Source organism: Cutaneotrichosporon cavernicola (genome assembly GCF_030864355.1).
Source record: "Cutaneotrichosporon cavernicola HIS019 DNA, chromosome: 5".
Taxonomy (NCBI): Eukaryota; Fungi; Basidiomycota; class Tremellomycetes; order Trichosporonales; family Trichosporonaceae; genus Cutaneotrichosporon; species Cutaneotrichosporon cavernicola.
The window spans coordinates 1984542-2006903 of record NC_083397.1 but is presented as its reverse complement, the minus strand read 5'-3'; the positions used below and the strand labels follow the sequence as shown (position 1 = coordinate 2006903).

Below are 22362 nucleotides of genomic sequence, written 5' to 3'. Positions count from 1 at the left end.
TCGTGTGAGAGAGGTGAAGATGTATTGATTGAGATGGGGACATGGACGCGTCGAGCGGAATGATTTCGTTCAGGCACGGCCCGGCACTTTGCCATTGTCCAAATTCCCAGAACATCATCACCATCCATCCACGCAGCGAACAACAAGAACGCCCAAAACCGCGCTATGCAGATGCGGATTCATGACAGAAATGGTATGAAATGCTACATGTCCTCTACAGCTCGCTATGGCGGGGTGCCTTGCGCTTCTTGCTCCGCTTGCCGTCGACCAGCTCGGGCGTGTCCGGTGTCGTCGGCATGCTCTTGCTCTTCGCCTTGTTGACTGGCGTGGATACTGCACGGTGCGCGTTCCCGTTCGGCAGACCGTTGGGCTTCTTCCCGACCTTGGGCAGGGGCTTGGGCTTGGGCTTTGCCCCCATCTTCAACTGGCAGAAGGAGACCTCCAGTTCCTCCACCTCGCGGTCCGTGACACTCCGCACGGCGTCCGGTGCCACGCTCGTTTCAAGGGTGATGGCCTCCTCCTCGTCCACCTCCATTCCCTCCACCGCCTCCTCGGCCCGCGGGGCAAGGAGCTCGTCCATGAACGCGTCGAACAGCATCCCCATGGGCGGAAGGGTGTGGCTCGCGCCCTCGAACACGGCCTCGGGACGGCCAGCCGCTGCGCGCTGCAGTGCAGTAACGGCCCCCTCCTCCTTCTCGGGCGGCGGTGCGAGTTCGTCGAGGAACGCGCCACGGCCAAACATCTCCTGCCAGATACTCGTGGCGCGTCTGGGCGCGTCCGCTGTGATCGTCCGCTTGGTCGGCGCAGAGGCCTTTTGGAGCTCTCCGAAGCGGTAGATCTCGCCTGATTGCGCGATACCGACAAGATGCACAGCCGTGGAGGGAAGGTCTGCCAAGGCCGAGATGAGGACTGCGAGGGTGATGGTCCGCGCTCCCGATCCGTTGGGAGCCATGATCGTCACCTCCGTCTTCGCCTGGCCGGCGCCCTTAGGAGGTACCGCACGAGCCGCGAGGATGCCAGAGTGCAGTCCAACGAGCATGTCCGCCGCCTGTGTTGGCAGAGTGGCCACCAGCTCGCAGGAAAGAACGTCCCACACCGCCACGCCTGTGCTAGCCGCTGCGACGATATACCGCCCCTCAGGGCCGGCGAAAGCGAGCTTGCGGGCATCGAGGGGGGCCTCGAGAGCGCGGACGAAGACGTTCGTCGCGGCGTCCCAGAGCGTGATGACCTGACCATGGACGAGCACAACGAGCGAGCCGTCCGGCGAGAACCCGGCTGCGTGGACAGGTAGAGAGCGGTAGCCAAACGTCGAACGGAGCGACCAGTACACTGCAGTCAGCTTCATGTTCAAACCAGAAAGCTGAGGGGGCAGATCAGAAGTAGAAGTAGGGTATCCGCAACTAGTTTAGGACTGTTGAGCTTGAAATTGGTTGTACTCATCATGGAAGCCCCCCTCGTAGTACTCACGTTCAGCAACGACCGGCTTCTTCGACGACGCCTTGCCTGTCTGTCAGCGAGATCAACAAACAAAAAGGGCCCCTCAGGATTGCAGAACATGTGTTCCCCATGAGTTATGCGGAAATTTAGTAATGTGTTGTTGTTTGTCATCGTCGGGGCCCTGACTGATATGGACTCACCCTGCTCGCTCTTCTTGGCCTGGCGCACGTGCCAGAGCTTGACGGTGCCGCCCACCGCAGTTGTGATGGCGAACGGCTCGGAGCCGGTCGCGCCGAATGCAAGCGCCGTGAGGTCCTCGGTTCCATGTGGGCGCGGGTACTGGGTGCTGATAACGTAGCGGTCGCCGTTCCAGCGCCAGAACTTGAGCGTCTTGACGAGACCACCACCTTCGGCCTCGTCGGCTGGTCGGCCCTCGACAGTCGCCATCCACTCGGAACGCCCGTCAAGCACAGCACTAAATGCGACCATCTCCACAGCCACGGGCTCGAGCTGCTTCTCGTCGCGCCGGGACACGCGGTTCGACGGTGCGACCTCGAGGTCGAAGAGGACGCGCGACTCGAGGGGGTCAATGAACTGGAGCGTTGACGGGTGAGAAGATGGTACCACGAGAGCCTTGCTTGCAGGGTGAACAGCGAGGGGATAGGCCCGCTTCGATGTCGGGCGCAGAGGGTCCAGACGTACGCTTGCCCCAACAGCAGAGACGGCACCGCTGGCCGCGCCAACGCGCATCATGGCTCCGTCTGCGAATCCCATCCAGAACTCCTCCTCGACGCCGCGAGCACCAGGCCGCACAGCCACGCTCAGGATCGGCCGCCCACCAAGTCGCGGGATGTACTCGCGCTTTCCGGAAGCAAGGTGCCACTGTACGAGCACACTCTCCTCACCGACCGAGAGGATCTGCGCGCCTGCGCTGGTGAAAGCAATCGCTGCAACCGCGTGTGCATGCCAGTGCAGCGACGTGGTCGGTAGGCGCTTCTCGTTGTCGTTCTGCTGAGCCTGACCAGCACCCGCGTCGAGCTGCCGGAACGCTGCACCGATGCCATGCCACAGTCGAATCACACCCTTGGCGTCGCCAGTCGCGAACCACTCCTCCTGCTCAGCACCCGATCTTGACCTCCGGTCCGGTGCGAACGCGCCGCACGTGAAGATCTCGTCGCTAACAAACTTGACGCATTTGGGCTTCCACACTCCGTCAAGCCCCTCGTCCTTGGGCAAACGGTAGACGTAAGCCTTGGTGCCGGCGAGAGCTACGAGGTAGTTGGAGCGAGGAGACAGGAAGATGGCAGATGGAGGTGCCCGCAGCTTGCCGAACTGGTGAACGAGCGACGCCGGATCCTCGTCCTTGGCCTGACCTGCGAGAGGGATCCGCACAACCTTGTGTGACAGGTTGGTTGCTGAGGTCAACTAGAGTACTGGCTCGCCGGATCCGAGAAACTCACGGTCAGTGTTAGACCGCTTGCCCGACTTGGACTTGACGGTACTGAGGTTGGCGTAGATCCACCATACTCCATTGAGATCGCCGAGGCAGATTTGCTTGACGTGCCCCTTCTCGGCGGCAACGATGGTCCGCACCAGCCGGCCCTCGACCCAGTCCCAGACCTTGACCGTGCCGTCGTCAGACGCGGTGATGATCTGCAGAGCATTGGTGGGGTGAACAAGCAGCGCGTTAATCGCCTTGCGATGCCCGTTTGGGTCGGTTGACGACAATGTCGAGAGCCTCTCAAAGTCGGGCCCAGCCGAAGAGTGTACGAACACCGACGTCCCGGCAGCGGTGAAGTAGAACCTGCTGTCAGCTCACCAGCGGTGAATGGCTCACCGTCCATCCTTGGACCACACGGGGGGCACAGATGACACCTCGCTGCGCGCGATGGGAATGCAGTCCCAACTCTCTGTCGGCTCTGGTTTTGGCTTTGGCTTGGAGGGGCCGGGTGCCGAGCCCGAAGCCGCAGCGACCTGTTCGCGCGCACGCTCTCGTTCCTTGCCCTTTGCCTCTCGCCTCTTCCTTGTCGCCGACTTTTGTGTTGGAACGATCAATGGTTCGGCCATTGTGCTATGTGTTTAAGATGACTGCACGGCCTCGAGTTGGTGCTGGGGGGCAAAATTCAACAATCCAAGAGATTCGGTCAGTCACAAGAAAATTCAAGTGAGGGGATCAAATAGTTTGTACCACGTGACAATCCTTTTCTGCAATTTGCCTCTCCTCACCTGGCGCTCTGACAGAGAGTGGTGGTGGATGGCGTAGAGGACAACGAGCTCGTCGGAAAACTCCATCTCTTCATCAATAACATCCAAAATGGCGCTCGACTTTGTGTTGCCCACCATTCACGACAACGCGGACGGTTCCTGGGGACCCAGCTCCAGTGCGCTGGAGATGGGCCCTCTGGGCTACTCGGCGTACTCAAAGTTTGACAAGGTCACCCGCATCGCCGACTGGCACGCCGAGACCGACGCCGGCGCATCGAACCAGCGCGGCCGCCAGCAGCAGCAAGGTCGTCGCCAGGGTCGCGAAGCCTACGGCGCGGGCGACGCGAACGCTTTCGGCTACGTGCACGACGAGGACGAGAAGAGCTTCTCGCTTGTCGACAACAGCTCGCGTGCGGCCGCGCGTGGCCGCCCGGGCGGTCTCCGTGGGCGCCCGACTGGTGGGCGCGGCATGGTTTCGGGACAGCGTGGCCCCCAGCGTGGTCGTACCATCGGCGCGCCCCAGCGTGGCGGCTACGGCTGGCGTGGGCGTGGTGGTGGCCGCGGCGGGTACGGCGGCTACGACAAGCCGCAGCGGACGCGTGACTCGTCGGTGGCGATCGGGCCCGAGTGGCAGGTGCTGGAGGAGCTCGAGTTCTCTCGGCTCAACAAGCTGAGCATGGGTGTTGACGAGCCCAAGACCCTCGAGAGCGCCGGTACGCTGCAGGGCTACGACAAGGCGTTTGACCGCATCAACACTCGCAACCTTAAGAACCTCGAGATCCAGGAGCGCGTGCGCTACAACGAGACGACAACCGAGGACCCCATTATCAAGAAGCTCGCCGACCAGAAGGCTGCGACCGTGTTCGCGACCGACTCGATCCTCTCCGTGCTCATGTGTGCCCCGCGCTCGGTCAACTCATGGGACATTGTCATCGAGCGCCGTGGTGACCAGGTCTTCCTTGACAAGCGCGGCGGTGCGCCGTTCGACGTCATCAGCGTCAATGAGAACGCCATGGACCCCCCCGCCGACTCGGACGACCTTAACGGTGCCGCCTCGCTCTCGCTCGAGGCCACCTACATCAACCAGAACTTCACTGCCCAAATCATTGACCCCAAGAGCAAGCCGTACACCCCTGCTCCCAACCCGTTCTACGACACAGCGATCGAGAGCGAGCCGCTTGCTTCGACCCTCTACCGCTACCGCAAGTTCGACCTCTCGATCGAGGAGGACGAGGAGCTCGACCTCATTGTCCGTACCGAGGTCGACGCGTACCTCGGCAAGAGGAGCCACCTCATCACCGTCAAGGCGCTCAACGAGTACGACCCTCGCCAGCAGGGCGCTGGCAACAAGGCGCTGGACTGGCGCAAGAACCTCGACACGCAGAAGGGTGCGATTGTCGCCAACGAGATGAAGAACAACAGCGTCAAGCTCGCCCGCTGGGCCGTCCAGTCGTACCTCGCTGGCGCCGAGCTGATGAAGCTCGGCTACCTCTCGCGTGCCAACCCGCGCGACGCGCAGCGTCACACCATTGTCGGCCTCCAGAGCACCAAGCCGCTCGACTTTGCCCGCCAGATGAACGTCTCGCTCAACAACGGTTGGGGCATTGTCCGCACCCTCGTCGACATGGTCCTCAAGCAGCCCGAGGGCATGTACATCCTCGTCAAGGACCCCAACAACCCAATGCTCCGCCTCTACTCGGTTCCCGAGCACGCCTTTGACGAGGAGGAGGAGGAGGAGCTTGTGCACCACCACCAGCCGGAGGAGGACGAGTAGAGTAGACTAGTTGCTTAGATGTATCTGTTTAGGCTAGTAGTATTGGAACGTGGACAGTGCCGTGTCGTGATGCGCCAGCTTGAAGTCACATTCAGATGTTCTTGCCACGGCACGCGTGGCGAGGAACTGTGCCCAAGCCAGGCTATACAACAGTCAGCGTGATCGGTACTTTGTCAACCGAACCCAGGCCGTCACTCACCAAAGCTCGTCCTGAGCGGCTCGGGCCGGTCGAGGAGCAAATCGCGGAGGTAGCCGCAGTTAGGCTCGTGCAGTCCAAGCCCAAAGCCATTGGTGTACCCGTGCGATACATTCGGCATCGAGACGTCCAAGTGTCAATGAAAAAGGGCCGATCACGAAGTCCGTGTCGCTCATTGCCCCGTCTTGGTGTGCGTCGCTTGATCGCTTGTCATCCTCAGTCCGAACATCCGTTACCGCGCTAGGCGAAGCGGAAGTATGTCCACCCGATCCAATTCGCAATCGCAAACCACGCCGTTACGGGAATCAGCAACGGGACGAGGTACTTGTAGTGAGAGTCGCCGCAGAAACTTCCGCTCTACCATTAGCCTTCTCCCTCCAAAGACTCACGGGGCAGTAGATATACGACACGGCGAGAGCTAGTGCCGCGACGGAGAGAGCGGCGAAGGTGGCCGCCCGGGCATAAAGCTGCGACGAAGTGAGCATGGTGAGGTGGGTGATTGTGGTGGAGGTTCGAATCCTTGCATCATCCTTCCTTGGCTGGAATGGAAACTCGTAAAGCTACGATACTGAACATGATTTGATGGCCCTGGTGGGGGATGGTATTAGCCTTGACAGTCGTTTGCACAGGTCGTGCAGGTCAGAGCATGTCACCATATCAACCGTTACAGACGATTATGAGTGCCTGTCTAGTCAAAGCTCCAACATCTTAGCGTACTTATTAGATTGCCACCTCGGCGACATTTCCGGAGTGTGGAATTCCAAAGGTGGGGGATGTGGGAGCCCCTCCATCTCATTCCATTCTTACCTCCACTATCAACGACTCAATCCCCCAGACCCCACTATTCATCTACAACATCTATAATCTACAACATCTCCCCTCACACACTTTCATTCATCTCTCTATACCCCCTCACTTACTCCCACTCCCTCGATTCTCGATCCCACGGTTGTTTTAACCGCCTCGCTCGCCACTGGCCTGCTGGGATCGGCAAAACCCTCCCGCCGGGACGAGTGCCCTGCGCACCACCGAAACAGCCTGTACCTCAAGCTCGACAATCGTTCGCATCTAACGACCTTCTCCCTGCTTTCCACGTCCTCTATCTCCCAAACGACAACCTCTACCTACCCTCTTATCTCTCCGACTGCGCCCGCCTCAACTGTGGACTGTGGTCCCACCGATGGCCCCTTGAGCCTGGCCACAATCTCTTCCCACGTCCCCCAGAGCGTCCGCTCACCCCGGCATGAGCGGCGCTCACATCCCACAACAGCCGTCGGCGCTGGGCCTGGGTCTGCGGCCCGACCCAGTGCCAGCATCTGCAGCGCCCATGGCCATCCCGCCACGGGTACGTCGCCGCTCCATCTCAAGCATGATGGGGTCTCCAGGTTCACCAAGCAGACGCCCTTCCTCGCTCCTCCCCAGTCCATCAGAACAGGGAGGTATCCTCCGCCGCCGCATCAGCTCGATGTTTTCTTCGGACGGCGACCCCGGTTCCCCGCGCCAGCCGTTTGCGCTCGAACCCGATGTCACCGAACCGGAACCCGAACCGTTCAAAGACCGCGACGCTATCAAAGTCAAGATTATCACGTGGAACATGGCCGACTCGATTGTGAGTATCTTGTGGTGTGTGGGGCGCAGCTGATATCAGCCCAAGGGCGATCTGTCGGTGCTTCTCGGCGAAATACCGCCGAGCGCCTACGACTTATTGCCAAGAGGCGACGAGATCCCAGAACTCCCCCTCGAGGACGTGCACCCCTACCACATTGTGGTATTTGCCGCGCAAGAGTGTCCCAGCGCGTCCGGCATGCCACGCGGACTCGGAGGCTCGCTCATGAAGGGCGTGGGCTTGCAGAAGTCGGACGCTGCGCGCCGCGAACGCGATGACAAGAAGGAGGAGCACGGGGAGAAGCGGCGGCAGGAGAAGGAGACTGAGAAGGGCGCGATGAAGGCGATCCGCGAGATTCGAAAGGACTTCCTAGAGCGGTCCGCCACGGACAAGGACGCGCTCCACGCCATCAAGGAGCTCCGGAAGGAGTACAAAGAGCGCGAGGGATCCGCCGCAACTCTCAAGGACATCATTGGCAAGGACAAAGACACGAGGGAGAAGGAGAAGGAGAAGGACGCCAGGCTGTCCGGTCTGGGTTTAAACATCACCAGCCTCGCAGACGACGTCTCGGAGAAGTCACAGCAGTCAAGGTCTGCTGTGATTGCCGAGAGCTCGTGGGAAAGCGACTCGTCACCCTCGGAGGAAGTGCAGACGAACGGCCATGCCTATCCCCTCGACAAGGACAACGCCGCTGCTGCGTCTGAGGATGCTGACGTTACAAGTCAGGCCACTGTCCCCAGCCCGAACGGAGCCACAGGTTTGCCATTTCCGAAGGTTGTACCTCTCGTCGTTTCACCACCTGCGGCTGTTCAGCGTAGCAATGTCGTCGTCGGCCCAGGCAGCGCCGACGGGGCCCAGACCGACACTCCCATCATCAGCTCCAATGGTGACAGTGTCTCCCCTGCGTCCCAGCCAGCAGATCCGAAGCCCATCCAGGGCGTTAAGGATTACAATGGCGAGCAATCTCCGTCACTTGCTCTCCCCACACCCATCACTCCCGCAAAAGAGAAGCCCTCGCGTGAGAAACTGAAGATCGACCCGCAGTACAAGCGGAAAGCCGACTCCAAAGAAACGTTAGGCAGCGCACGCAGCCTTACCGCGTTCGACATTGGTCTAGGGAGTCCCATGACCGATCTCGCAGGGGCGATAGCCCGCAAGGGGTGGAGCCACATGCTCGAAGGTGAGTCACTGCCGGAGAGAAGTGCTAATGTGTAAGAGTGGTTCTGCGCCGGGCCTCCTAACCTGTGCCGCGATCTTTCGTCTGTCGCCTCAACACATATGAACGGATCAGACATCAGCTCACATCGCATCAACGGCGACTCTCTCTCACCGTCTGGCACGGGTCAGCCGGCGCCGTCGCATCACCGCGCGTGGTCCACGTCGCACAAGCGATCGTCGTCAATGAGGTCAATAAATAGACCTATGAGCGTGGAGCAAAGCGTAAAGATCCCGGCTCCAGTAACAAACGGCAATCTCGGCGTTCCCTCAGTACCGTTCGGCAGGCCCCTGTCTAGCCACTCCATCCAGTCACTCGATACTGTCGCCAGCTCCTTGCTTGCGTCACAGGAAGATCGTCAGTTTGGCCGATCTCCCGTCGTTCGCGAGATGGGCCGGTCGCCGGCCGTGTTCGATTCCCCCATCATGGACGAGTCGCCCGTCAAACGGTTTTGTCGTCAACCTGGCACCGGACCATATGTCCAGCTCATTAAGGAGCGTCTGATGGGCCTATACGTACACGTGTTCGTGTACAAGGGCTGCGAGCACCTGGTCGAGGGCGTGGACAAGGACTTTGTGAGAACGGGCCTTGCGGGAGGTCGCATCGGGAATAAGGGCGGAATGTGAGCTCCTAGTCGACCGCTCATCCAAGCTGACGTGCAGCGGTATCAGCCTCAACCTCAAGGGTCACCGGCTGCTGTTTGTCAACGCCCACCTCGCAGCCCATACGGAGTGCAACGATGACCGCATTGCCAACATCGACAAGATCAAGTTGGAGCTCAGGCCTAACTGCTTCCTCCCCCAGGACGATCCCCGCGCTGCTATGCCAGATATCACGGATCGGTTCGACACGACGTTTTGGTGCGGAGACTGTGAGCTCATACGGCCTGCCATCTAGTTAACATCAGTAAACTTCCGCGTCGACATCAGCCACTTACACTCCAAATGGCTACTCAAGGAAGGTCGGTATATCACCGTAGCCCAGGAGTGGGACCAGCTGAAGATGATCATGAACGATCCGAAGAAGAATCCACTGCCTGGATTTGAGGAGGCCGAGATCACATTTATGCCAACCTTCAAGTACGACATATGGAAGTCGGCGGGCTCGACGAAGAGGGACAAGCGCAGATCGATCCGCCGCTCTCGCCGTTCTTCCGATCAGTCGATGCGGCCGTCGATAGACCGCCCTTCCAGCCCAAGATTGGACGGTGTCCCGGAAATCGATGTGGTCGAGGAGAGCTCGTCGGGTCCTGAGAGCCCCGAGATCACACACACAATCCTCCATGGACAACCCGTCATGAGCCCAGTGCCGGAGACGCCACCTTTCATGGAAGTGCGGTTGCCGGATGAACTGTCGCTCGCGAGCAACAGCGCCGACCACAGCCATGCTTCCTTACTCGATCGATCTCGTGAACCGACGCCGGGGGGTGCGTCGCGCAAGTCGACGGCGACGTATGGATCTCAGCGATCTGACCGCGTATCGGGGAGCACTGGCGGGCCGTCTCCGAGTTTACGGGAGATGACGTCAATGACACCGACTTCCGAAGATACACAACGCGCGTCGGGTGCATGGTCGAGAGGAACCTCGCGGTCGGCGACGGAGATTCTCGGCACGAGCGTTGGGGCGACGAAGCGCAGTGGGACCACTCTCAAAGCTAAGACGCAGAAGCTTATCAACATTATGCGACTCGGACGCAAGCCTGCCGTACCACCTGTTGAACTCACGATCCCACTTGACGACTCGCGGCGTTCGTCCGTCTCGTCAGTCCGCTCCCGTGGTGTTTCCGAATCCCGGTTGTCCGTCATGAGCGATGACCAGCCCCCGGCCCCCGGCGCTGGGACCTCCTCGCCCCGCATGCCTAGAGCGAGCATGGAATCGGATCTGGCGCCAACACCACCAGGCATCGTCCTTCCTGACGGTGAGCCGGTCTATAGAGCGTCCTCGCCACAGTCGGCATACAGTGTGGGCGGGCGCAGGCTGGCGTCACCTCCCCGTCGTCCGCGCGGCCTCATCCGCAGTTTCTCGGGGCGCGACCTGAGCGAGGATGTGGACGAGGAGGAGGTGGACACGGTCGACACGCGCACAGGCGTGTACGACACGAGTAAGAAGGGTCGCATCCCAAGCTGGTGTGACCGTGTGCTCTGGAAGACGCACGTGATCCCCGACCCGGTCGACGATCCCGCCACCCACATTGACGACGACGACAGCGTCGCATCGAACGGGCCGCTCATGCGCCTCTCGAACGTCTTCTCAACCTTGTCGGGTCGCATGCGCAGACGCTCGAGCTTTTATGGCGATATGGATACGCCCCGCACGTTGTTCCCCCGCTTGACGAGCTCCACATCTGTGCCGTACGGCCTGGTGGCGTCCATCCCTGACGACCATACTATTCCCCCCGATCAACGTATCGCTCGGGACAACTCTACTCCAACCAAGTCCGTACCGCCTTACCAGGTTATTCGGCGCGAGCAGAACACCCCCATTTCGCAACACGAGGAGGTGTTTGAGTCTGACCCGCCCACGCCGGTGGACGAGGAGGCACCAACCTCTGACTCGTCAGAGCAGGTGAACGGTATAATTGGGGTGTCCCCGCACCCCGCGGACATCCGCTCGCTTCCGTTAAAGCGGAACCGTGGACTCAGTGTCACATTCGAAGATTCCCCGCCACTGCAGCCCCAAACTTGGCGTCGCGACCTGCCTACTACTGCCGAAGCACCTGCTATACCTGCGCCCCCTCCCCGGAACAGCATCGGCCTCGGACCCTCGCCACTCGCACAGCGCGTGTCCCAAGGCCGGCGCGCTTCGAGTGCAACAGATAGCACAACATCAAGGCACCAGAGCATCGCACGCCGATTGAGCATGTCCTCCATTGGGTCGATCGGATCCTCGACCTCGCCCACGAGACGGCGCAGCGATGACGTGAGCCATCTGCGCAATGGCAGCTCGCCACAACTTCACTCTCTCAAGACGGTGCGCAGCTCCGGCCAAGTCGGCGACCCAGGAAACCGTCCACATCGTGGCTCGGACGGCGGACTGGGACTGGGCCTTGTCGACGCGCCATACGGCGGCCTCAACGCTCTGACGCGCTTCTTCCGCGGTCTTCCAGGGCGCTTCCACTCGCGTATAAGCCTGTTCCACGGGAGCGAGGCCGAAGTCGAGGAAGCTGTGGTTGAGGTTCCCAGGCGCCACCTCGTGGGCGAGGTACAGGTTCTCCATTACGGCACACTTGAAGACGCTGAGATGCGGCGCCTCGAGGGCCGAAGTGACCATTATCCACTCATATTCTCCGCAGCGGTATTCATCTAGATAGACCTCTGGTGCTTTTAGACGTGCTCGCCTGCCAGTTGTACACCAGTCATGACTAGCCTAGGACTACATTGCATTGCATAGCCACATGCGAGCGTGAATGCATGCATGCACATATTAATGCCAAGGTCTAATGCTAGTGTACAGACGGTGACAAGGACAGAACAGAGGACAGGTTATGCCGTTGTGTGATATTGAGACATACACATCAACATGGTCAACGAGTCGATCTCCTCGGCCTCGGGGACAGCAAAGTAACGCGCCACTCCTATGAACGCTGCAATCAGTGATCGGATCGACCATGTACTCACGATCGCCTTTCTCGATGTTCCCTGCTCACGGAACCCCTCGGGCTCTTCTCCAGTAGCGCCGTACGCCTCGCTGACGTCCGCCAGGGGATCGGTAAACACCGTGAACGCGCGCGCAGTTTTGGGCTTGCTCTTTGGCTCATCTGGGAGGCGGAGCTTGCTCCGTGTCCTGCTGGCGGGGCTATCGGGAAGCACGGCGTTCTCCTTGTCCATTGGGGTGCGAGTGCGCCGCTTTACGGGAGGCTTGGATAAGGATGATGAGGAGGCGTGGGGATTGAGTGACTGGGACTGGGACTGGGACTGGGAGAGGGACTTGGATGCAAGAGGCTTTGACGCCAGAGGTTTGCCAGAGGACGACTTTGAGAGCGGCTTGGACATGAGCGGCTTGGACGCAAGTGCACTCCGCTTAGGTCTGTCCATCTGGGCATCTGGGTCGACGAAAACGTCCATCTTGGTCCGCGTAGAGCGTGTCGGCGAACGAGGGGTAAGAGCGCGTCGCTTGCTGCTGGGACTGGCGCTAGTCTTGCGTCGAACTGGCGCAGGCTCGATGTTGGCCAGCGCGCGACGTCCATCGCGTGGCGGAGCTGGTTCCTCTCTCGGTGCTGGCCCGGCGCGCGGAGGCGTGTCGGCGTAGATCGGGAAGATGGCGCCTTTCTTCTTCGTCACAGGCATGGCGACAGGGATACGTATAGGTATAGGTAGGTCAAGAGGAACGGGTAGGGGTTATGCGACGCGTACGGGAGGGATGGAGGGGAGGACCGGAAAGATGGAGAGATGGAATGTAAGTTGTAGTTCAAGTCAAGTCTGTATCTGGGGTCGTTGGATGGGCGCCACAGGGAGCGGAATCTATTTATCAGTGTAAACAAGACAGGCGCGAGGAGTCAACATGATACAAGATCAAGTCACGTGATGCTTCTTAAAGCCTGTGGTTACCTTGTTGCGGTGGTGGAGACGTCAAGAAGTCAAGAAGCGTAACGCTATGCATATCCTCGTCAACAGTGTTGACGTAGATGTCTTTCGAAGCTTTCAAGTTCCACGACCAAGAGAGGGAAGGACGATTCGCATTGTTTGGATGTGCACAGCCTAGATCGTCCCAAACCCCACCTTTACTTGAACCTCCACTTCCAACGGCCCCGACAACCCCGATGACGATGCATCTGATCCATCTGCTGCATTCACATCCAACCTCTCACCACTCCATTGCCCATGAGTATCAACCGCGTCATCCTCGTCACGGGCGCTTCGGCTGGTATTGGCCGCGCGTGCGCCATAGGCCTCTCCAAGGCGTTTCCGAGCCCGACGCATCCCGAGCCATTGGTCCTGGCGCTTGTGGGCCGGCGCGAGGACGAGCTCAACGCCACGGCAGCACTTTGTCGTGAGGGGACGGTGACTGAGGTGCTGCGTGGTGACGTGAGCTCGGACGAGGATGTGGGTCGAATCTTCCGCACGATACAGGACAAGTATGGGCGGCTGGATGTACTTTTCAACGTGAGTGCTCTTTGGATGTGGGCCCCAGAATAGAAAGCGTGCCTGCTGGGCGGAGACTTCCAACGCTTTCACAGAAAAGGGAACCACACCCAGGGTACAATCCTTCAGAGCAGATACTGACGGCAGAACGCCGGCGTCAACCTCACAAAGGGAAGTGCGCTCGAGGACAATGACATGGACAAGTTCCGCATGACGCTCGACATCAACGTCATGGGTGCGGTGCTGTGTACCGCCGAGGCGATCAAGATCATGAAGGCCCAAACACCCCCGGGTGGGCGGATCATCAACAACGGCTCGATCTCGGCGTGGTCTCCTCGTCCCGATAGCACGGCTTACACCGTGTCTAAGCATGCGATCTTGGGGTTGACACGGAGTACATCCCTCGATGGACGCAAGTATGGGATCACGGCGACGCAGCTCGATATCGGAAACGCACTCACCAATCTCAGCAGCAAGAGTGCCAAGGGCGTGCCCCAGGCGGATGGGAGAATTGCGGCCGAGCCCATGATGCCCGTCGAGCGGGTGGCTGAGACGGTTGCGTTCATCGCGGCGATGCCACCTGATGCGGATGTGCTGCAGCTGACAGTCATGTGAGTGCAAGGAAGGGACAGAGCTGACTGCAGGGCGCCGTCGATGCCATTCGTAGGTCGCGGATAGGGCAGACGCAAATCAGAACTGGATGCAAACAGTGCAGATAAACGATGAGCAGCAGTAATTTCTCCTCATTCATATTCATATCCTTCTGGGCCGCTGGCAGTGGAATACTTCTGATTCTCTGCGTTTTTTTCCTCCACTTGGATCCTCCCCATTAACAGACCCCTTGCCGAGCGCTGTCAGCCCGAGTGGAGCTGCAACAATAACGAGGAGAGCAAGTTCTGTCTGTCTTCTATTTTCCAGTATGATCCCAGTTGATGGGGTCATCTACTGTCTATCTTGCAAGAACAACACTTCGAGCTCTTTCTTTTTTTACTCCAACCAATCTTCTTGCATAACCAAAGTAAATCTGGCTATAACAGTGCTTCCGACGTTCTTGCTTGTCTTATTTGCTACGGGCTGGCCTATGCCACGACTCCTTAGATCCAATAGCAGCGGTACCGGTAGTGGCAGTGGTAAGCGTCGCAGTGGAGGAGCTCCCAATAGCAGAGCCAGGCGTTGTTCTGGACGTCGACGTCATCGTTGGCTTGGGCGCGGACGCCTCCGTCTGTTCCATTAGCGTAGTTTTTGTCCTAACTCACCGTCACACTGCTTGCCGGGCGGGCAGCAAAGGTCTTTGTCGTTCGCGTGGAACAGGGTCCAGCCGTCATCGCACTTGCCATCGACCGCGATGGGGACGTTGACATTGTCCCCGTCCTGATCGAAGCCCGTCGAGATGTCAGCGCGCTGTTCAAGGCGAGTGGGACTGGCGGTCACGAGCGCGAGCGTAGCGAGGAGCGGGAAGGCGATCTTCATTGTTGCTGAGTGAGTTTGCTTGAGCGGGTTTGGTTGGAGTTGAGAGGATGAGTTGATGAGGAAAAGAGCGTTCCAGAATGAGGGTTTATATGTCCGTTCGAGACCATAGTCGGCAGAGGCTATGGAGCTTGAACTCTGGCAGTCTCAGAGTACAGGCGACCTCGAGAACAACCTCACTCGCTTAACGGTTGCCAACCGGTACGTCTCAGCTGACTTTGCAACGCTCTGGACAATCCAGCTGCGTGAGAAGTGGGCAACGCACGGTCCCGAAAGCAAGTTAGTTGCAGATGAAAAACCGTCTGTCTCATCGCCTTTCATGGCGAGCGCAGCAGCGAATGGTCAAAAGGACCTGGATTTATGTTGCGATGTTATCCGCATAGGCCTGGTAACTCTAACGCTGTTAAGCGTCTTCGGATCCGCAAAGACATGGTCATAGGGCGACGAGCACAAGTTGCCGTTCCTACTGTACCTTCAAACCCTTGCCACTACCAGAGGCACGGGCATTGGTTCCCACTGAGCTCGCCGCTAGCATTCCCAAGGACTCTTGTACCAGAATTACGTTCAGTTTACGAAGGTTTGCTGTCTCCCAATGTGCCGAACCCTGTCTACGCACCATTGTACACAGCTTTGTACAGTATGGTTAAAGCGAAATTCTCCTGGAATCTTCTTTCTGGGTAAAGTAAGCTTACTAGTCTGTGTACCCTTCGACTGGAACACGCGGCCGGCTTGAGGGGTGGAAGGTCATGCGTCAGAGCCATATGAGTGGGTAGAAGACTTTATACCGTACTTGGTACAGTAGTTGAGGTGCTGCGATTCATCACCTGGTCAGGCCACCCAAGAGTATCTGGTCCTCCACGGATTGCCAGAGTATCAAGTGGGACTGCCGTAGGTTGGACAAGCACGGCTGTCCGGGCAAACTTGACCTACTTGGCATGGACAAATGGTTGTTGTCAACCTAGTGAACACCGCCTCGTAATCAAGCTATTCCTCAACTACGACTATGTTCTACTTCTTATGTCATTTCCAGAACGCAAGGCACCCAACTTGACTTTCAAAGCTCATCAAATGAATCGAGTGTAATCAGATACCACACAACTACTGTACCCATCGCCGGTCAATTCGCTTGAGCTTCCTGACGCATCTCCCTGTTCGTTGGGGTGGGGAAGAGAGAGTTGCGACGCGTACTGCATTGCTCCCTGGGTGTGACCGAGACCGAGCCGACAAGGTTACGGTTCACTCTCCGAATCGGATTTGTATCAAGTCGCCGAACCTTCGTCGCATTTTGTACCTCGTTATCTAGGGTACCTGTGCATCTCTCTTCTGACTCTTCCTTATTCTCTAAACCGCCCGAGGTACATCGCGGCACCCGTCTCCAAATGGTTCCTCAACGACGGTGGGCTATCAAACCTTCTCATCGCCTCCTGTCAGTGCTGAATGCAACCTTAAGGTAAACGGCGTGAACTCAGCATTGTCTGCAACTTACTCCGCGACGTATTTCGCGAGGTGGTTCCGGATATACAATCCATCACGACCGGTACAACGGCACACTCCTTCATTTAATCCAATACCGTCACAACGCTCTCACTAGCGCTCACACACCTGCTCGTTCAACAGCTGGACGTTTCAGGCTCTCTCTTCTCCCTTCTGTTCCCCTCCTTCTACGCAACCTCCATCCCTGCTCGAACATCCACACCTCCTTCCCACTTTGCCTCCAGGTCAGATGAAGTTGCCGGGCTCGGGTCCGAAGAAGCCGCGCGCGGGATCGATCTTGTACAGCCCACAAGCCGCATTGGTCCAGTTACCAATGCACCCCGGCTGGCTGTCGGGGTTGCCCCACCAAGTGGGGAACGCGATGCCCGGGAACACGAGGGCGAAGAATGTAATGAGGGCGTTGATTGAGATGGACGCCCCCAGTGCCGCGATAATGACGTAGTTGTACCGCGTCCAGAACTCGAGGTACTTGCGCTTGAGGAAGCTCCACGAGAAGTAGTTGATGAACATGCCAGGGACGTATGTACCCCAGGAACCACCCCACGCAAAGGCAAGAGTGGCGAGCAGCGGGTGCGTCGACTGGAGGATCTCGGAGCGTGGGAAGCGCTTCTTGAGGAAGAATATGAGGATTGGGAAGGCGATGCCAATAGGGAAACCGATGAGGAGGAGTGTGAAGCGGCCGCCGGGCCCGAAGAGGCGCTTAGCGCCCAGCGTTCCCCAGAAGATGAAGCTGGAGTAGTCACCCTGTGCTGTGTGTCAGCTTGGCCTGTACGCGAGCCTTACCGGCCGGGCAAATGAGGCGGAAAGGCGCATCGGGAGTACAAATGCCCGGCACGTCCATGAGCCAGTTCCATTGCCCAACGGCGACGACGGTGCCGACGAGCGCACCCCAAATCTGCGCACAAAACATGTGTCGGGGTGCAATCTTGACGTAATGCGACAACTTGAGGTCATTCGCGTAGATGAGGGCGTGGTAGACGGGCTCGGAACCAAACATGCGGAAATACTGCACCGTCATGGTGTCGCCGCCCGCGAGGCCCCCACCGATCAGCTCAGCGATGACGTTCAGGCTGGGCTCGAGACCGGAAACGCTAGTCACAATGCCTATGGGGATGAGAAAGATGAGGGTAATAATTGGGGCAATCAGGACAACAGCGGGTGAGACCTCGGTGTAGACGCCCAAGCAGACGAAACTGAGAACCATCGAGATGAGCACAATCAACACGAACCACCACTCGGGCACTTCGGGGTATGCCTGCATGAGGCGATAGTGGATGTCGTCGCCGAAATGGACGCGCTCCTCCTCTTCGACTTGTTTACCACGGACCTTGGATACCCAACGCTTCACATCCTTCCACATGCTCTTGAAGCCGACCACGAGTTCGGAACGGTTGTACAGAAGCGTGTGGGTGAGAACAGACGTAAGCAGAGTCTGGTTCGGCACCTACTGGCAGTGGTGTAGGCCATCGTGCCCAACATGTGGACGCAGCGCGTGGCGCTCATGTACGGTTCAGAGTATTCTGCTGGTGAGCTGCAATCCCCACTACCGCTCACGCTGATATTTCTCGGGGATAAGGCGGCCAGCCTTGTCGACGATATTGGCCACCTTGTATTGTTTAGCCTTGCTGTCAAACGTGTTGGGCGAGTCGATCATGAGATAACCCGAATTGAACAAGTTTTTAAACCAGAAAATGATGGCGACGAGAATGCCCACGGTAACTCCAATGAAGAAATTCCAGTATACGAACATCGGTACCGTTCCGCCTTGATCGATCAATATTGCAAGCAATATGGGGGAGAACTCACCTGCGTTGCTCAGGAAATTGTAATCCAGAGTTGGGAACGGGTTGAAGCCGACGCCGACGGCAAAGTTGACGCTGGTGATCGCGACGAGCTTTCCGTTGGTCGGCTTGATCCATGCAATCCAGTCGAAAATTGTCAGATTGGGGAACATGTATCCCGGGAAGAAATAGTAAATAAAGTACGCGCCGAAAACGACCCAGAAGCACTTGAACATGGACGCCCGCCACGTCGAGCGGAACGGGCCACGAACGGGTGTGCAAACCGAGCCGGCCTCATGAAGCGCATTGTTGAGCGCGATGGTCGCCAACGACGCTGGCCAGATACCTGCTTGTTAACACTGATGCTCACCAGGGACTCACAGTATGAGGGGTAGACCAGGAAGCGGCGGGTGATGCCAGCGAATCCGAATCCGATCATGTTGGTCCCCAGAGCGCCGAGGAACTGGTAACCTGGGAGACGGGCATATTCCTGGCCGAAAAACTGTGGCATCGCCTGTGCCCAAATCAGGTGCTGGGTCGGTGGCCACGACATACCGAGGCCAGACATGACGGTGATGAGCATGTGTTCCTTGCGGTTGAAGGGACCCGGGTTGAGGCGGATGCCGAACAGGGAAACGTCGGGCAGGAACTTGGCCCACAGCACGCCGAGGGGGTCTGATGTTAGCTTGTCCATTACATGGGAAAAACTCACAGGCGAGAAGCTGGATGACGTTTTGGCCGATGCTGATACTGGGGTAGCGGAGTGTGAAAACGGTGTTGATCACGCAGCCGATCGCGGAGAACAGCGTACCGATTACCCACACACGCAGCGTGAGCGACGGCAGGCTCGGGTCATCCTTGTCCGATGCGATGGCGCGGACTTCAGCATAAGCGCTGCTGACGGTGACGAGGAGCGCAAAGATGCGCATCTCGTAGATCAGCTGGCCGTACAGGTCGGGGTTGCCCGTAACGCTTTCATCGTTGATGAACATGTTGATGCGCTCGAGTGTCTTCGGGTCGTAACGCGGGTCGTGCTTGTGTACGTTGTAGATGTCAGTGAGGACCTTCTTGGTCTTATCGACGGGCATGTCGTCCAGCTGAGCCTCGAGGTTTGCCAGCTCGGTTGGGGTCACCTGTACATGGCCAGAGGCGAGGAGCTCGGACGCATGGTCGCCCTTCTCGAGGTTGGCCTTGTCGATATCACCATCGTACTCGTTGGCATCGACTTGCTCCTGCACGTCAGCGCGTAAAGCAGGCGACCCACTATGTAGTTCACCACATCCTTCTCTTCCGACGGGATCTTGGGGCCAAGGTCGGCCATGGTGGGTGTAGCAGTGAACAGTTCACAAAGTCGTGGGTCCATCCCACGAGGTTGGACCAGTGTCCTTATCACTGTCGCGCGAGATAGTGGTATCGCACTAGACGAGCTACCTCAGACGAAGGGCCACTTCGCGCGCGCTGCGGGGCTCAACGGCTCCCCACATTGTCCAGATACTTGGGCAAGGTGTCCGGCCTCGTGGGCAAGATTCTCCGAATGAGACGAGGTAAGCGCACGGAATAAACCGAAGCTAGGCAAACACGCCGCATTGCGGCATACATTGCGGCGTGGGCTTATGGATGTCAGATAACAGCGCTCAAAGATCAGCCGAAGAACGGCATGTCTCACCTGGGCCCATGTGATCCGACCGAGCGTACGCCCCGCCTTTGGCTGTAGTTATTGGCCCCTTTGTCGCCAGCAGCTTCGCCGCCCTCGCCATGTCTTCGGTTCCCTTTGCGACCGCCGCTACTCTCGGTGCATTGTGTTCTGGGCGGTACAAGTGAGGATCAGTTGTGAGGATCCGCCTGAGGACCGGTTGAATGGAACCCGTTGTTCCAAAAGCACCGCGCGGTACAAACCTTGTTCATGCCGGAAGTACCTGAATATAAGGTAGATCCGACCCAATGAACTAGACGATTTGCGATTGCATCTCTCTGTTTGTGGGCTGCCCATCGAAGATGGTGGGCCCGGAATGGAGAGCCCCGGTCAACCAGCCCACATGGGCCAAGCTGCCGAGTGGGCCCCGAATTACGGTCCTGAAGCGATCGAACATGGCTGCCAACTTGCGGTTGAACGAGCGCTGTTCGGGCAGCCGAGTGGGAGGACGCAAGGAGAACGCCGAGATGAATTAGCTGGGGCCAACAACCCGGGTGAGATCGGTCATGTGACATGCATGTGTCGCCGACAATGGACCTGAGCGCCCAACATCTCCGAGCGCTGGTCCCGTAGCTTCCCAAGGACGCTTGCACAACTAGCCGCCGCGATAAGGTGCAAAGGTCGTATTTCGGACACTGCCAACATCACATGCTGCTCGTTGCGGCGCTCACCCCGAGCCCACAACCTCGGTAGTCAGCTGCCAGAGCCAGGTCACAAGATACATGTCATGTCTGCTCTGCACAACTTTCGGTCCTCAGCTCCATAGACTAGCGGCCCACACTCTCGCCCTCGATGGACTCGATGTCCGAGTGGGGCCCATCCTCGTCCGTCGCCTCGTCAGAGAGCACCTCGCTCTCGACGTCGTCGATGTCACTCGCACCGTGTTCGTGTCCCATCGCCCGCAGCTTGCGCCGGAACTCGCCAAGTTTGATCTCGGAAAACTCACACACCTTACGCACAGTACGCTCAGTGCGCTCCCGCGCCCGGACGCTGCCGGCCACAAGGTGCAGTGTCGAGACTTGGTGGTACACCTCGGCGGCGACGCTGAGGTGGAACACGATGATCTGGAGGTCAACTTGGGCACGGATCGCGGGGAAGCGGGGCTTGTACGCTGCTTACATTGCCCTGATTTCTTGGCAACTCACGTTGTGCATAAGGATGCCAAGCTCGTCAACGTCCATCTCGGCCTCGAGTGCGTCAAAGATCGCGTCGACGCTATCCCGCAGCTCGCCAGAGATGTGCTCCAGCCGCCGAGCGAGCTGGCGATCCCGCTCCAGCACGTCCATTTCAAAGCGCGCCGTGTCAAGGCTAAGCGCATGGTGGTGCGACCGTCGCGCTTGCGTCAGGTGTCCGTCAAAGGCACGCGAGTACTGGTTCTCGGCGGTCGCCCATTCGTCGTTCAGCCGAAGGCCAGCTGCGCGGAGAGCCACGCCACCCCGCCCTACGCCCGCCGGCACAAAGTGCTCCGAGTACGCCTCAGTCAGACGCTGGGCGGCCTGGGGTTAGCGGAGCGGGGAGGGTGCTCACCTGGAGCTTGGAGTGGGCGTACGCATGCAAGCACGGCGCGTCGGGTAGCGGCGACGGGTGCAGCGCCGAGAGGCACTCGTCGATAAAAGGTCGCCAGTCCATTGTCGTGAGGTGGGTGATGGTGATACAGTGCAGTGTGACGATGTGCTCGCATCATTGGGGTTGTGGTAGCACGCTCGGGCCGGTGCACGGGCTGGAGCGCGTGGCTGCTGGTGCCGCGCGATGCGTGACAGGTGCGAGAACACGAGGGCTTGGTATTTGGGCTCGGGTGGAATGTTGGTAGTGGTGCAGTGTTGCAGGCTGTTTTGGCAATGGCAGACAGAATGGGTATCGCTTCGTTGGAATCTCGTCGCTGGTACCGCTCGGTGCGAATGGCGTCGTGGGCATCAACTCTTGGGTATTGAGTCTTGGGTATCGAGTCTTGGGTATCGAGCCGTGGGTATTATGCATGCGATCGAAAGACAGGTCGAGACGTTAAGGAAGCGCCGACTGGGTCGACGCCGCGGACGCTGTCGACGTAACCATTCCATTGGTGGCAGCCGCGAGCTGGGACTCAGACAATGCCTCGTCGGCGTCCACCGGCTGACCGTCTGCCACTGTCCCGAGCGCTGGACTGCGAATTGCGCCAGCGTCAGTGAGTATCTCCGCTGCGGCTGTCTCAGGCGCAGGTGCGGGGTTGTCATGCGCGTCAAGGCCAGCCAGCGGAGTGCCTGCGATTGGGTTAGGCGCTGGGTTGAGATATGAGGCCAGGTCAGCGAGGAGGACTTCCCGATGCACGGTGGCTGTCCTCAAAACCGGCTCCAGGCTGATGGGATGTGCGTCCCGGATAGTCCCGGGGAAACTGCTATGGGGCAGGGGAAGATGGGACAGATAGGCCGCTTCGTT

At 58.8% G+C, this 22362-nt stretch overlaps 9 protein-coding genes across 9 annotated transcripts; 3 read left to right on the top strand and 6 right to left on the bottom strand.

Annotated features, from left to right (window-relative positions):
• Positions 1-214: 214 nt before the first annotated feature.
• On the bottom strand, positions 215-3504 carry NAN1 (uncharacterized protein; the record flags this gene model as incomplete). Its single annotated transcript, XM_060601997.1, has 5 exons — positions 215-1329; positions 1468-1503; positions 1638-2852; positions 2898-3241; positions 3275-3504. The coding sequence occupies 5 exons, from the start codon at positions 3502-3504 to the stop codon at positions 215-217; spliced, it is 2940 nt and encodes a 979-aa protein (XP_060458436.1).
• Positions 3505-3751: 247 nt separating this feature from the next.
• On the top strand, positions 3752-5416 carry CcaverHIS019_0507980 (uncharacterized protein; the record flags this gene model as incomplete). Its single annotated transcript, XM_060601996.1, has 1 exon — positions 3752-5416. The coding sequence occupies one exon, from the start codon at positions 3752-3754 to the stop codon at positions 5414-5416; it is 1665 nt and encodes a 554-aa protein (XP_060458435.1).
• Positions 5417-5852: 436 nt separating this feature from the next.
• Positions 5853-6097, bottom strand: CcaverHIS019_0507970 (uncharacterized protein; the record flags this gene model as incomplete). Its single annotated transcript, XM_060601995.1, has 2 exons — positions 5853-5969; positions 6002-6097. The coding sequence occupies 2 exons, from the start codon at positions 6095-6097 to the stop codon at positions 5853-5855; spliced, it is 213 nt and encodes a 70-aa protein (XP_060458434.1).
• Positions 6098-6855: 758 nt separating this feature from the next.
• On the top strand, positions 6856-11740 carry CcaverHIS019_0507960 (uncharacterized protein; the record flags this gene model as incomplete). The annotated part of the gene is made up of 5 exons (XM_060601994.1): positions 6856-7221; positions 7261-8398; positions 8435-9056; positions 9097-9305; positions 9342-11740. 5 exons carry the CDS (start codon positions 6856-6858, stop codon positions 11738-11740), a joined length of 4734 nt encoding a protein of 1577 aa, XP_060458433.1.
• Positions 11741-12008: 268 nt separating this feature from the next.
• On the bottom strand, positions 12009-12720 carry CcaverHIS019_0507950 (uncharacterized protein; the record flags this gene model as incomplete). Its single annotated transcript, XM_060601993.1, has 2 exons — positions 12009-12017; positions 12052-12720. The coding sequence occupies 2 exons, from the start codon at positions 12718-12720 to the stop codon at positions 12009-12011; spliced, it is 678 nt and encodes a 225-aa protein (XP_060458432.1).
• A 534-nt stretch (positions 12721-13254) lies between these two features.
• Positions 13255-14193, top strand: CcaverHIS019_0507940 (uncharacterized protein; the record flags this gene model as incomplete). Its single annotated transcript, XM_060601992.1, has 3 exons — positions 13255-13536; positions 13663-14126; positions 14160-14193. The coding sequence occupies 3 exons, from the start codon at positions 13255-13257 to the stop codon at positions 14191-14193; spliced, it is 780 nt and encodes a 259-aa protein (XP_060458431.1).
• Positions 14194-14609: 416 nt separating this feature from the next.
• On the bottom strand, positions 14610-14985 carry CcaverHIS019_0507930 (uncharacterized protein; the record flags this gene model as incomplete). Its single annotated transcript, XM_060601991.1, has 2 exons — positions 14610-14737; positions 14772-14985. The coding sequence occupies 2 exons, from the start codon at positions 14983-14985 to the stop codon at positions 14610-14612; spliced, it is 342 nt and encodes a 113-aa protein (XP_060458430.1).
• A 1716-nt stretch (positions 14986-16701) lies between these two features.
• On the bottom strand, positions 16702-19578 carry CcaverHIS019_0507920 (uncharacterized protein; the record flags this gene model as incomplete). Its single annotated transcript, XM_060601990.1, has 8 exons — positions 16702-17225; positions 17260-17920; positions 17962-17996; positions 18031-18240; positions 18283-18603; positions 18639-18932; positions 18970-19489; positions 19522-19578. 8 exons carry the CDS (start codon positions 19576-19578, stop codon positions 16702-16704), a joined length of 2622 nt encoding a protein of 873 aa, XP_060458429.1.
• Positions 19579-20717: 1139 nt separating this feature from the next.
• Positions 20718-21579, bottom strand: CcaverHIS019_0507910 (uncharacterized protein; the record flags this gene model as incomplete). Its single annotated transcript, XM_060601989.1, has 3 exons — positions 20718-21014; positions 21096-21446; positions 21478-21579. The coding sequence occupies 3 exons, from the start codon at positions 21577-21579 to the stop codon at positions 20718-20720; spliced, it is 750 nt and encodes a 249-aa protein (XP_060458428.1).
• Positions 21580-22362: the final 783 nt, after the last annotated feature.